Source organism: Peromyscus maniculatus, chromosome 7 (genome assembly GCF_049852395.1).
Source record: "Peromyscus maniculatus bairdii isolate BWxNUB_F1_BW_parent chromosome 7, HU_Pman_BW_mat_3.1, whole genome shotgun sequence".
Lineage (NCBI taxonomy): Eukaryota > Metazoa > Chordata > Mammalia > Rodentia > Cricetidae > Peromyscus > Peromyscus maniculatus.
Window position 1 is genome coordinate 67,919,857 of NC_134858.1, and position 14,261 is coordinate 67,934,117.

At 45.9% G+C, this 14,261-nt stretch overlaps 1 protein-coding gene across 1 annotated transcript in view; it reads left to right on the top strand.

Annotated features, from left to right (window-relative positions):
• Nucleotides 1-14,261, top strand: part of Myo1e (myosin IE) — a 205,342-nt gene that overhangs the window by 157,025 nt on the left and 34,056 nt on the right. The window contains exons 18-20 of the mRNA XM_006979281.3: nucleotides 4,906-5,004; nucleotides 7,750-7,894; nucleotides 13,332-13,446. Of these exons, the coding sequence (XP_006979343.1) occupies nucleotides 4,906-5,004; nucleotides 7,750-7,894; nucleotides 13,332-13,446 (359 nt within the window). The remainder of the gene's footprint in view (nucleotides 1-4,905; nucleotides 5,005-7,749; nucleotides 7,895-13,331; nucleotides 13,447-14,261) is intronic.

Genomic DNA, 14,261 nt, shown 5'->3' on the forward strand with positions numbered 1-14,261 from the left:
AAAAGCACCTTCCTTGAAGCTGGAGAGATGGTTCAGCGGGGAAGAGCGTACACTGCTCTTGCAGAGGACCCAAGTGTGGTTCCCAGCGCCCTCGTCATCATGCACCTCACAGCCACCTGTAACTCCACCTCCGGGGGATCCAACGCCTTTGACCTCTGCGGGCAGGCACCTGCACTCACATGCATGTGGCTACACACACAACAAGCACACAAAATTAAAAACAATAATAGTAAGTCAAGAAAAACAAAACCTTATTTGTCTTATTAATAAAGTACCACTCCCAGCCAGGTGGTGGTGGTACATGCCTTTAATCCCAGCACTCAGGAGGCAGAAGTAGGTGGATCTCTGAATTTGAGACCAGCCTGGTCTAAACAGAGTGAGTTCCAGGACAGCCAAGATTACACAGAGAAACCCTGTCACCAAAATAGATAGATAGATAGATAGATAGATAGATAGATAGATAGATAGATAGATAGATAAGTAAATAAATAAAGTGCCACGCTCAACCTCAGGTAAATCACTGTGCTAAAAGGCTTTCTCATAAAGAAATTGTACAGGGGCCGAGGAGATGGCTCAGCAGTTAAGAGCACTGGCTGTTCTTCCAGAGGTCCTGAGTTCAATTCCCAGTGACCACATGGTGGCTCACAACCATCTATGGTGAGATCTGGTGCCCTCTTCTGGCCTGCAGGCATACATTCAAGCAGAACTCTGTATATATAATAAATAAAGCTTTAAAAAAGAAAGAAAGAAATTGTACAGTAGCTGCTAGGAACCTTCCTGCTTCCTTCACACAAAATCCACCTTGGCTTGGGCTGGCGTGATGGCTCAGTCTACACAGTGCTTGTCTTGTAAGTATGAAGACCTGAGCTTCATTTCTACTACCAAGATAAAAATTCTGATCCTGGTGGCATGTGCTTGTAATCCCAGCACTGGGGAGGCCGAGATGGGGAGATCCCCGAGGCTCGCTGGCCAACCCACCAAGCATAATTGGTGAGCTCAAGGGCAGTGAGAGACACCGTCTCAGAAGAAATGGATGGCATCCTGAGGATGGCACCCAAGGTTGAGTGATAGGGTGTGGTTTGTGCATGCTTAGGAAAACTCTCTCCCTCTCCCTCTCCCTCTCCCTCTCCCTCTCCCTCTCCCTCTCCCTCTCCCTCTCCCTCTCCCTCTCCCTCTCCCTCTCCCCCCCCTCCCTCTCCCTCTCCCCCCCCCTTTCTCTCTCTCTCTTCATTGGAATATCAGAAAATAAAAAGATACGTTGTAATCTTTATGGGATTTCACATGGTGTTTTCCTTGCTCTGCCCCCTCCTCCCCCCCCCCCTCCTCCCTCTCGTTCTCCTCATTTCCCCCTCTCCCACGACCGTTCTTAGCTGAATTTCAGCAAGGACACAGTAAGCATCCGCACGTCATGGTTTATGGCGGCTCAGGGTGGGAACTGAGGAGTATTGGTTCACATTTCCAGCCGGACAGCTCCCCCGTAGGTTTAATCACAGATGGCTTCACTCCCGTGTGAGTGTGGAGGGCTGAGTTGCTGGTGGGAATTACACGCTCAATTGAAGTTCTTGGTGGTGGAGAGGGTTACTCATTCCACAAGTTTATGAGGTATGGGGATTTTCTTTTCCTGTTGAAATGTGTTTTTGTTTGGCTTCTGGCAGAGTGGCGAGCCTTGGATTCTGAATTCCTGCCCTCACAGAGTTCTCAGGCTGTGGCTTGCTTGAGGGAAGGGGGGGGGGGGAGTGAAGACAGTCCTGGGGGTGACTTCTCCCACAGGGTGGAAGTGGTGGCCCCGGGGAACAGTTGGGCTATGGCAAGCCGATGCCTACCAGCAGTGATGCTCCGGCAAAACCATCTTGGGTCCTTTGGTACTTGAAGTTCCTTTACACACTACAGGATTTGCTAGACTGGTTGCCGTACAGCAGAAACTTTGTGTAAGACATTTCCTGAACCTCGGTGCCACTTTAGCAACATTTAACTGGATTCAAGCTGGAGGGATGGCTCAGGGCACAGACTGCTTGCTGTGCGTCCATGAGGACCTGACTTTGGGTCCCTACATCCGCCTGAAACCTGGGTCTGTTGGTGTCCGCTTCTAACCCTAGCGTGATAGCCACTGAGAAAGGCAGCTCCTAGAGGCTTGCTGGCCAGCCAGTCTAATCAGAATGGCAAGCTCGGGGCTGGAGAAATGGCTTATTTACTGTTCTTCCAGAAGACCAGAGTTCAGTTCCCAGCATCCAGGTCGTGTGCTCACAGCTGCTCCAGACAGCCCAATAAATAGCAAGCTCCAGACTGAGTGAGACACCTGCCTCAGAATCCTAAGGAAATGATTAATGGACTGAGGGAGATACCCCAGTATTAACCCCTGGCCTTTTTATGCACCAGGACAGACAAGTCTATTGTGTAGGGGTACTCATGCGCCACATCACGTATGTCAAGGCCGGAAGACAACTTGTGGGAGTATAGTTTTTACCTTCTATTATGCAGTCTCAGGAACTGAACTCAGGTCATCAGGCTTGGCAGCAGATGCCTTACTTGCTGAGCCATCTCCCCAGCCTGTGAAGCAAGATCTTCACAAAGAGCATATTTTTTCCTGTGTGATTCATGGGCGAGGACTATGTGTGGAGAATCCATGTGTGATGTGTTCCTTGCCTGAGGCTTGGAGAGAAGCCAGTGTTTGTGAATAGTGCATTGAAAGCAACAAACATTAGAGGTTAGCACTTTCAGGCCGGAGAGATGCTCAGCAGTTAGGAGCTCTTGCAGAGGACCCAGGCTCACTTACCAACACCCAGTTATAGGAGCTCTAGTGCCCTCTTCTGGCTTCCTCGGGCATTGCATACACACCGTGCCCATAACAAGCAAATACTCATACATATAAATTTTGGTTTTTCGTTTTTAAGATAAATGGGCACTTCGGCATTTTTTTTCTTCCTAGAGAAAGGGGCAATTGTGAACTTGTATTTGGAGAAATGGGAAAGGGAAATTATTTTTCCAAGTCAGGTTTCTAGAGTGTCTCTGCTTCTAATTCAAGGGAAATGTGCATGTTGGATATCAGTCTTTTCATATAAAGACTCTAAATGTTATTTGTCCTGGGGCTGAAAAGGTGGCTCTGTGGTCAGAGTACTAAATGTGCAAGCAGAAGGACTGGAGATCAACTTCCTAAAGCCAAAGTAATTGCCAGATGGGTGTGGCAGCCTGCTTGTAATTCCAGCCTAGGAGGGCAGAAATAGGGATCCTCAGAACAGGCTGGCCAGAGAGACTAGCCATGTCTACAAGCTGGGTTTAAGTATGTGACCCCGCCTCACTGAATAAGGTAGAAGAGAAAGAATGATGTCCGACATCAACTTTGAGCAGCCATACACACATGCATCTGTGTGCACATGTGTCCATGTACATATATAAATCGAAACTAGAAGCCGAGCAGTGGTGGCACATGCCTTTAATCCCAGCACTCAGGAGGCAGAGGCAGGCGGATCTCTGTGAGTTCGAGACCAGTCTGGTCTACAGAGCGAGTTCCAGGACAACCAAGGCTACACAGAGAAACCCTGTCTGGGGGGGGGGGGGGGGGGGGAGTTGTCCTGAAGGAGTCAACTCTTGGGGCTGAGAGGAAAGAACTCTATGCTGCAGGCCAAGTTTCACAGAAGACCTGTGAGAGTCCAGCTTGGAAAAACATGGCTAGAAATGAATCCTGACAACTGATGGGAAAGCTTGTGTGATCATCCCCTCTGTAGAGACGGGCTGGGCCTGCGCTGCAAGTGGGCTGGCTAGAAACACGCTAGAATTTCACTCAGACAAACCAGTAGCACAGAGAGACAGTCAGGTGGGGCTGTATGAGTTCAAGGCCAGCCACAGCTACACAGTAAGACATAGAATTGAGATAGATTTTAGATCATTCTTAACTTGATCATTTGAAAAATTCTACAAGTATAGTCTCATTGAGTCTAGAATTGATATTAAAGGTTTGTTGGGTTTTTTTTGTCTTTTTTGTTGTTTGTTTGTTTGTTTGGTTGAGTTTTTTTTTTTTTTTGGTTTTTTTTTTTTTTTTTTTGGTTTTTCAAGACAAGGTTTCTCTGTGTAGTTTTGGTGCCTGTCCTGGATCTCTCTCTCTGTAGACCAGGCTGGTCTCGAACTCACAGAGATCTGTCTGGCTCTGCCTCTCGAGTGCTGGGATTAAAGATGTGCCCCACCACCGCCTGGCTGGATATTAAAGTTTAATGATAAAGAAAACTCCAACAACACTTAACAAGTTCTTTATTTTATTGGGGAAAAAAAGAATAATTTTGTTAGTAATCCAAATGTCAAGTGTCAGGGGCTTTATTTTTGTCAATTATTTTTAGTGTTTCCATTTATTTGTTTCTTTGAAGGGGGTCCACAAGAGTGCCAGGGCACATGGATAGAGGGTGACAGACAACTTATGGGTCTTTTTTTCTCTATCACATGGGGTCTGGAGCTCAAACTCAGTCTACCAGGCTTGGTGGCAAATGCCTTTAGCTGCGGAGCTGTCCTACCAGTCCCACTGCTTCTTTTGAGACGGGATCTCACTATAATATTCAGGATGGCCTTGAACTTCTGGGCTCAATGGATTGGATCCTCCTGTCTCAGCCTCTCAAGTAGCTAGGATGATGGGCACACAGCTTCCTGCCTGACTTGGGGTTTTTATTTTACTGTAGTTCTGTAAAATAGATGTATAGTATCTTCTTGTATGATTGCAGTAGTTCATAATATTTTTATGTTAATATCATGCCATTCAAGAGTTCAGCTTGGACACGATGATTACAGTCTTGTAAATATGTTCCCTGCGGCTTGGTAGGAGCAGGTGTGTGTATGGGGGAGTGGGGGGTAGTTAAGAAAGTTGACGAGGTAGCAGGGTGACAGAGTTTTCCAATAGCCTCCATGTTCCATCTTCTTTTTTAGGGTAAAGCATCAAGTAGAATACCTGGGTCTCAAAGAAAACATCCGAGTGAGAAGAGCTGGTTATGCTTACCGGCGTGTTTTCCAGAAGTTTCTACAGAGGTATAGAACCAGTTACCCCTGGACTATGAAATGTTTTGGTCCAAATAAGCTTATTTATCCATTTAAAGCACATATCAAACAAATTTTAATATAACCACGGAGTCAGGCATCCCTCACCACAACTAATTTTGGAATATTTTATTGTCCTGCTTTCCATGGTCATCATCTGTCCTCTATCCCCCGTGCGAGGCGGTCACCTTACCCATCTGCTTTCTGTCACTGTCAAGTTGCCTGAGTCACATATGTCCTCTGTGACTGGCTGCTTTTACATCATGGCGTTTTCAAGAGCCATCAATGTATGTCTAGTATGTCTACATCTTAATCTTACTCATTGGTGAATAGTATTCTATTGTATGGATATACCACACTTTACCTATCCATTCATCAGTTGGTAACTATCCGTTGCTTCCATTTGGGGGCCGATGGGAATGACGCTGCTGTGACAATTCTTGTCTAAGCCTTGGAGAGGACGTGTGTTCCAGTTCTCTGGGCTGTAGAACTGAAGTGGGATTGCTGACTCATATGGTCATTCTGTGTTTAACTCTCGGAGTCACCGCCAGGCTCTTTTCCCAAGTGGGTGCACCGTGTTGCAGCTGCACCCACAGTATTTGAGGGTTCCGTTTTACCCCAGTCTGTGCCAGCATATGCTAATATCTGACTAACCTTGCCAGTGGGTGAGAAATGGTATCTCACTGTGGTTTTGATTTGCATTTCCCAGATGGCAAACGATATTCAAAACTCTTTTTTTGTTCAAAACCCTGTTTGTTGGCCATTTATATTTCCTCTTTAGGGAAATGTCTGTTCGGGTTCTTTGCCTCTCTTTTTGTTTTTTGGGTTTTTTTGTTTGTTTGTTTGGTTGTTTGTTTGGTTGGTTGGTTTTGTTTTTTGCTTTTGTGGGGGGTGCTTTTATCTTTTTATGAAAGACATAATATAGAATATGCCACAGGGTTAGTAAACCTTCTGTGGACTGAACCACCAAGTACATGAGTTTATGATAACTGTGTCATAGGAGGGGTGAGGCTGGACCTGACTGGATGGATTAATAGTAAGAATTACTCTTCCAGAGGACCTGGGTTCAATTCCCAGCACCCACATGGCAGCTCACAACTGTCTGTAACGCCAATTCCAGGGAATCTGGTGCCCTCACACAGACATACATGCAGGCAAAACACTTTATGCACATAAAATACTATTAAATAAATCTTTAAAAAATATTTAGCCTAAACAATTTCAAGAAAATCTTTAGCCTACCTAAGAAATAAACTAAGACATTTGATTTCAAACACTGTGTAGAATCCATCTTTAAAGTCTCTCCATGTAAACCTGGCTATCCTGGAGCTTGCTATGTAGACCAGGCTGGCCTTGAACTCACAGAGATCCTCCTGCCTCTGACTCCTAAGTGCTGGGCTTAAAGGTATGGGCTGCTATGCCTAACTCATGTTTAAATTCAAACTAATTTTTATATTCCCCTGAAAGTTTGTTTGACAGGACCATGTATAAGTGGTCTCACTCTGTGTTACATATTTCAAAAAAGATAAATTTAGTGTTCTTAAAATATGAAGTCATTCTAACTTCCCTGATCCTTCTGATGAATTGTTCTGTTTATTTAATTTCCTTTAAGAAATAAGGTAATGAGAGCCAGATGGTGGTGGCGCATGCCTTTAATCCCAACACTTGGGAGGTAGAGGCAGGTGGATCTCTGTGAGTTTGAAGCCAGCCTGGTCTACAGAGTGAATTCCAGGACAGCCAGAGCTACACAAAGAAACTCTGTCTCAGGGGGAAAAAAAAAAAAAGAGTAGTGGGAGCATTAGGCACAGCTCAGTTGGTAGAGTTTTGCCTAGCATGCAGGAAGCCCTGGGTTCAATCTCTAGCATAGTGCAAAACCAGGCTTAGTGATGGCTAAAGAGATGATTCAACAGTTAAGTTGCAGAGGACCCAAGTTCAGTTCCCAGCACACATGGTGGTGTTTCATAATTGACTGTAACTCCTGTTCTAGGGGATCCAGTGCCCTTTTCTGGCCTCCTAGGATACCAGGCACACAAGTAATACACATACATGTGTTCAAGAAAATTACTTGTGCATATTTTTAAAATCTGTAAAACAATAATAAAAATAAATCCACAAAAAAAGAAAAAGAAAGAAAAGCAAAAGCAAGACTGAGACTGTATCTCAGCAGTAGAGCTCTTGACTGCCTTGTACAAAGTCCTGGTTTCAGTCCCCAGCACCACAAAAAATTAAAATGAAATTAAAATCTTTGTATGTAAAGGCTGGGGCTGCAAAAACAGTTCAGAGGTTAAAAACACACATTGTTCTACCAGAAGACCAGAGTTTGGATACCAGATACCAGACTCCAGGTGTTTTCCACTAGGGGTGGGAACACAGAAACAACAGGATAGGCCGGGCATTGGTGGCACGCGCCTTTAATCCCAGCACTTGGGAGGCAGAAGCAGGTGGATCTTTGTGAGTTCCGGCCAGAGTGAATTCCTTGTCCGCCAAGGCTACACAGAGCAACCCTGTCTTGAAAAACCAAAAGAGAACCATGTTAGGGAGGGAGGGTCAGAAGTACTGTAACAGTTCGACCAGATGTGGAAGACCTTTCTGGTTCATTGAGACCATGACCTGTCATTGAGTGTAGCTGAGGGACCCCAGCTGCAGTGACAGCATTGGCCCTCAAGGCCCCTCTTGCCCCACCAAGAGCCCACGATCCACCCTAAGCATGGCCCCTCTCCCCTCTCCCCCTCATAGGTACGCCATTCTGACCAAAGCTACTTGGCCTGTGTGGAGAGGAGATGAGAAACAGGGTGTACTCCATCTGCTGCAGTCTGTCAACATGGACAGCGACCAGTTCCAGCTGGGGCGGAGTAAAGTGTTCATCAAAGCCCCGGAGTCTGTAAGTACCACTGACAGCCCCATGCCTTTCCTCCCAGCTTGCCTCTGCCAGCTGCCCCCACACACAGCTGGATGCTTGTGCCCCCCCACACAGCTGGATGCTGGTGCCCCCACACACAGCTGGATGCTGGTGCTCCTCTGCCTCGCGCCTTTCAGAGCCTTTTCTCAAAGAAGGCTGTCCCCTCCGCTTCTCCACTCCTCTACCAATCAGCCTCACTTGTTACGCAGCACTCAGTTATTTAATAAAATACCACCCAGGACAATGGCTTCTTTTCCTCTTTACTTCTTTCCCCCCTCTACAAGGTCAAGGTCACCTCCAAGGGCAAGGGCTCTGACCAGTAAGGTTGCTTTTATGTACCAAAAGACTGCCCAAAGTTACTGTGTTAGTTACATGTCTCATTGCTACAACAAAATACCTGATGAAAGCCCCTAAAAAAAGGAAAGGGTTGGGCTGGAGAGATGGCTCAGAGGTTAAGAGCACTGACTGCTCTTCCTTCCAGAGGTCCTCAGTTCAATTCCCAGCAACTACATGGTGACTCACAACCATCCGTAATGAGATCTGGTGCCCTCTTCTGGCCTGCAGGCATACAGAACATTGTATACATAATAAATAAATAAATCTTTAAAAAAAAAAAAAAAAGCAAAGGGTTAGTGTGGCTCATGGTTCCAGGGGCTAGGGTCCACTGTGGAAGAGACCGCATGGAGGCAGGAGCATGAGGTAGCTAGTCATGGGGTGTCCACAGCCAAAAGGCAGGGAGCGATGAATGTTGGTGCTTAGCTTCCTTCTTCCTTTTATGTCATCTGAGAACTGAGCCCATGAAATGATGTCACTCGCATTTAGGGTGGGTCCTCCCTTCTCTATTAACCTACTCTAGGTGATTCCACTCCAACATGCCCAGAGATTTTTTTCCCCCGTGGTTGCTGTAAATCTCATCATCGAGTCAACAAGGTTAATAATCATCTCAGTTATGAATACCGTGAGCTCCACGGATAGGGTTTGTGCTATAAGGGAAGTTTGGGCGAATGTGTCCTCCTCTGAGTTACCAAACAGGCCAGTTACACATGGGCTCGGGATGGAGCTGAGCCCAGGGTGGGAATTCCAGGAGAGAGGCTGGGAGGAGCTGGGGGACAATTCTTCGGGGACAAGACAAGAGAATGTGGGGCCCAGACACCCCTGAGACAACCGTGCACACACACTTAGACTTCACGAACTTACAGGTAGATCATGGCGGTTTTTTTTTTTTTTTTTTTTTTCGAGACAGGGTTTCTCTGTGTAGCTTTGCGCCTTTCCTGGAACTCGCTTTGTAGACCAGGCTGGCCTCGAACTCACAGAGATCCGCCTGCCTCTGCCTCCCGAGTGCTGGGATTAAAGGCGTGCGCCACCACCGCCCGGCTGATCATGGCGATTTTTAATCTGTCCTGATGAGATGTGCGCTCTGGAGTCCTAGGGAATGTCTTCATGTGTGTGGGAGCCCAACAAAGCCCTGAGTGTTTCTGCCCACTTAGCTCTGTGGCTGTAGATAAGGACACTGCTTTTAGGAATGGCAGGAAGATCGGAACTTCAAGGTCACCCTCAGCTATATAGTGAGTTTGAGGCCAGCTTGGGCTACAGGAGACCGTGTTTTTAAAAATGCAAAAAGAATCGATGACAAAGTTGGCAAATTTACAGTGGAGAAATTGTTGGAACTGAAGTTCAACCCCTTAGTTTTCTTTCCTGTTGCTGTGATAAAACACCCTGAAAAAAAGCAACTTGAGGAAGAAGGGGTTCATTGAGCTCACAGTCCATCATTGCTAGGAAATGGAGGCAGCAGGAACTTCAGTTAGTCACAGTACATCCACAGTCCATGGCAGAGGGCAATGAAAGAATGTACCCACCTTACTGATTCTGCTCATATACAATCCAGGATCTCCTGCCCAGGGAATGGTAACACCTATAGTGGGCAGATCTTCCCACTTCCATTAGCATAACCAATATACTCCTGCCTCAGATACACCCATGAGACAACCTGACCTAGACACTCCATAAGACCCCCTTCCCAAGTGATTTTAGAGTGTGTCCTGCTGACCGTTAAAACTAACCCTCATAGGCATCATAATTTTTTGAGGTTCCTATAAGCATCACAAAACTCCATCTCAAGAATTAGTGGGGGGGGGGGGGGAATGTGGCTCGGTTGGTAAAGTACTGGCTCAGCCTGCACAAGCCCTGAGTTTCGTCCCCTGCACCACATAAAATGAGCGTGGTGGCACAAGCCTGTAATCCTAATAATTGAGTAGTAGAGGCAGGAGGATCAGAACTTCAAGGTCAGCCTCAGATATATATTGAGTCTGAGGCTAGCTTGGGCTACACAAGACCATGGGTTTTTTTGTTGTTGTTGTTGTTTTTGTTTAAAAAAAAAAGAATAGATAGATGGAGAAGTTGGCAAATACACTCATCAACCCAAGAGGAACTAGCATGGACCGGAAGAGTGTTGCAAGAAATAGGCAAATTCTAGTCTCACAGCAGTCTCCCCATCCTGACTCCTGTCCTGTGTGGCATGAGCCCGAGACTCAAAAGTGATGGAGGCTGTGGCTGAATGGCTTGGCAAGCCCCGGAAGTCATTAAGGAAGTAAGTGGCACCCACCAGTAGACCCCATCTATAAAGTTGTGGTAGCTCTTCTTCACTCCGAGCTATTTGGAGCCTCGCGGCAATTTCATTTCCAAATATAAAATGAAAATGTTGTGTCATATGCCATTAGGCAACCCACAGCACAGCTCCTGTTCTACTAAAATGGGCTGGAGTGATTAGTCAGTACAGCACAGCTTCGCCAGCTCGTAAGGCTCACTTTCCGACTTAGAAAATCTTCATGTATAATTAAAACGGCCTGATTTTTTATTTTCTCCTGATTTTTTATTCTGATTTAATTGAGCTTTGGGATTTATATCTGGACCCCGTGTTTCTTCTGGCCTTCCTTTAGCTTGCCTTCCTCGCAGCAGCTGTTAGCCGCCTCTTGATTCTCCTTTCTCCGTCTCTGAACTTGCGCACACACAGCCCCTTCCTCTCCTCTCCCCCTTCCTCTTCTGGCCACATCTAGCGTTGACTTGGAAGCACTTTCCCCAAAGCTGAGTTTTCAAAACCCGCCTTAGGGAGCTGCTCAGTGGTTATGAGTGCTTCTTGTTTTCCAGAGGACCCAAGTTCAGTTCCCAGCACCCACATCAGGAACTCACAACTGCCTATAACTCCAAGGCCAGAGGGCCCAGTGTCCTCTTTTGTCCTCTGCGGTACCCACACTGACACGCACACACAAATAAAAATAAATCTTCAAAACAACAAAGCCACCTTATGGGTTTTTTTTTTTTTTTGGTTTTTTTTTTTTTTGGTTTTTTGTTTGTTTGTTTGTTTTTGTTTTTGTTTTTGTTTTTTGCCCTACCCCTTCCAGTGTTTGCTGAATACACACCAAATAACTTCTTGTCTTTAAAAACTGGTCTAAGACATTGGACACCAAAGAGTTTGTGTTTTGTTTTGTGCATCTGTCTGTTTGGTTTTTCTCTTTATTCTCAAACCTCCCTGGTATCTAACCCCTGGACTTTTGAGGGGGAAAAACAAAAACAAAAAAAAAACCCACCTAAAACCCAGCTAATCTTGGAAATAATCTCTTGGATGTTGGGAGCTGTTGGTATCGCCTCCTTTCTGGTCACAGGTGTATAAAGTATGTCCTGCCAGATTAGTCAAAAATGGAAAAAGCCAAGAGGAGAAATATCAACGAATGTTCTTCCCCAGGCGACCGTGGAGCTGAGATTTTAGGCTTCTGTCCAGTTGCTAAGTTGTGAGCCTCGTTTTAGGTCTAGAAATAGGTTGCTTCATCCGGCTGCATCTGCACTGAAGGCTGTAGGGTTGTGTCCCTCCCCTTTGACATTCGCTGTTCTGGATGTTTCTAGGCAGCCAGGGCTGTGAATGAGAAACACTGGGTGGCAAGAAAGTGGCCCCTCTGTGTGTATATGCTCAGAGAAACACAGGCAACATTCTCAGCTTCCTTCAGACCAAATTCCCTTGTTCTGGAATTTACGTGTGTATGCATGCCTGTGTGGACGTAAGTGCACCTGGGGGCAGGTGCCTCCAGAATCCAGAAGAGGGTGTCAAAAGTCCCTGGAGCTAGAGGCAATTGAGAGCTTCTGGACGTGGGTGCTGGGAACCAAAGTCAGGTCTCTGCAAGAGCAATACGCACTCTTAACTGCTGAGCCTTCTCTCCAGCCCCTTTCTGGAACATTTTTCAGTGACCATACATCATCTTTACTCTGAGTTTATATTGGTCTGTTTCATTTTTTTCCCCCTCAATGGCTGTCTAAACCACTACATGGAGGTGGATGATGCATTCTTCCACAGTTTTACGAGCTGATGGATGCAGATTTAGAGGAAGCTTTGTGTGTTCTGATGAAGAGGAGCCTGCGATGTCTAGAAAACTTAGGTTCTCTGCTCAGCCATAGCCAATCTAGGTCCAATGTTCTCACTGTGAAATGGGCTGATATGTGTTGGGGAGTTGAGGACAGTCCGGGAAGATTCCTGACACAGTGGACACTCAGCACACTGTAGCTCCTTGCTATTCTTCACAATTCCAAAGCCCAGCTGTATATGAACTGATCGGCATGAGCTGTCCACCTGGCCCCGCTCTCCAGAGTCAGATTTGGGCCATTTGCTGAGCCAGCTCTCCAGAGAGTCCAGACTAATGCTCCAGCCTGGCTGCAGCCACTGTGGTTTCTTCCCTGTGCCCTAGTCACTCCTTGGAGATTGCATGAGGCAGGAAGTCTAGACTTCCATGGAACCAAAAGTAGGGCACCCTCTTCCCACAGCAGCACAAACTCAGTTCTGGCAGAAACCGGAAGGTTCTATTCTGAGGCTGTTCGCAGCAGGCTGCATCTGCTCATTAGATCTGGCTACCTGCTTCCTCCTTGGGCCAAGGAAGGAGAACAAGTCACAGGGACTGTGAGCACGGGAAGGCAGAGGCCATTCAGGCACACTCAGACTCAGCCATTTTCCGTTTCCATTCTGTTAAGGGAAGAAATGTAAATAAGCGGTGGGTAGTGCTCATAAACAAGATCCTGTAGTGATCATTTCATTATTTGTCCATAATAGGAACTCTGCTTCTTATGTATGTCTTCAGTACACTGAACCTCCTTGGAAGAACAAAATTTGATGTTGGTGGGGTGGTGTCTCAGCAGTTAAGAGCACTGGCTGTTCCTGCAGAGGACCTGGGGTCCCCCAGGGTGGCTCACAACAGTCCTTGAACTCTTCTTTTGAAGGACCCAGTGCCCTCTTCTGGCCTCTAAGGGCATTGCATGCACATGGTACACAGACCTACACACAGACAAAACACTCATGTAAAACAAGTACCTTTCTTAATTCATGTAAAATTTTGTTCATAGCTTGTGGATTGACTCATGTGTGTCTTCTCTGCTGTTCTAGCTATTTCTTCTAGAAGAGATGAGAGAGAGAAAGTATGATGGATATGCCCGAGTGATACAGAAAACGTGGAGAAAGTTCGTGGCCCGGAAGAAATATGTCCAAATGAGAGAAGAAGGTATTTTCATAATTTTGTTTATTCGTTTAGCAGTTTTCATTTTTCATCATACTGTCTGTGTGTGTGTGTGTGTGTGTGTGTGTGTGTGTGTATACATGCCACAGTTCATATGTAGAAGTCAGAGGACAACTTGAAGAGTCAGATCTTTCATTCCAACCCGTGGGTCATCAAGCATGGTGGCAAACATCTTTATCTGGCAAGCACATTCACCTGAAGAGCCTTCTCCCTAGCTCCCATTTAACAAAGCTTAAGAATAAATGTGAGAACCAGGAGTGTTGGCATATATCTTAATCCCCACACTCAGGAAGCAGAGGCAGATAGATCTCTGTGAGTTTGAAGCCAGCCTGGTCAACATAGTGAGACCCTCTAAAAAATACAATAGTTTGAGCTTAAGAAAAATTGCAAAATCTTTCTTTCTTTTTTCTTTTTCCTTTTTTTTCTTTTTTCTTTCTTTCTTTCTTGATTTCTTTCTTTTTTGATTTCTTTCTTTCTTTCTTGGTTTCTTTCTTTTCCTTCCTTCCTTCCTTCCTTCCTTCCTTCCTTCCTTCCTTCCTTCCTTCCTTCCTTCCTTCCTTCCTTCCTTCCTTTCTCTGTGTAGCCCTGGCTGTCCTGGAACTTGCTCTGTAGACCAGACTGGCTTCGAACTCAGATCAGCCAACCCCTACATCCCGAGTGCTGGGATTAAAGGCAAGCCCCACCACACCCAGCACAAAATGCTTCTTATTCAACATATGGCATGTGTTAAATACTCTTTCATCATTTAGAATCTTTGTGTATTTCGCTCTAAGTATCTTCCTCCTCTTCCTGCCTGCCTG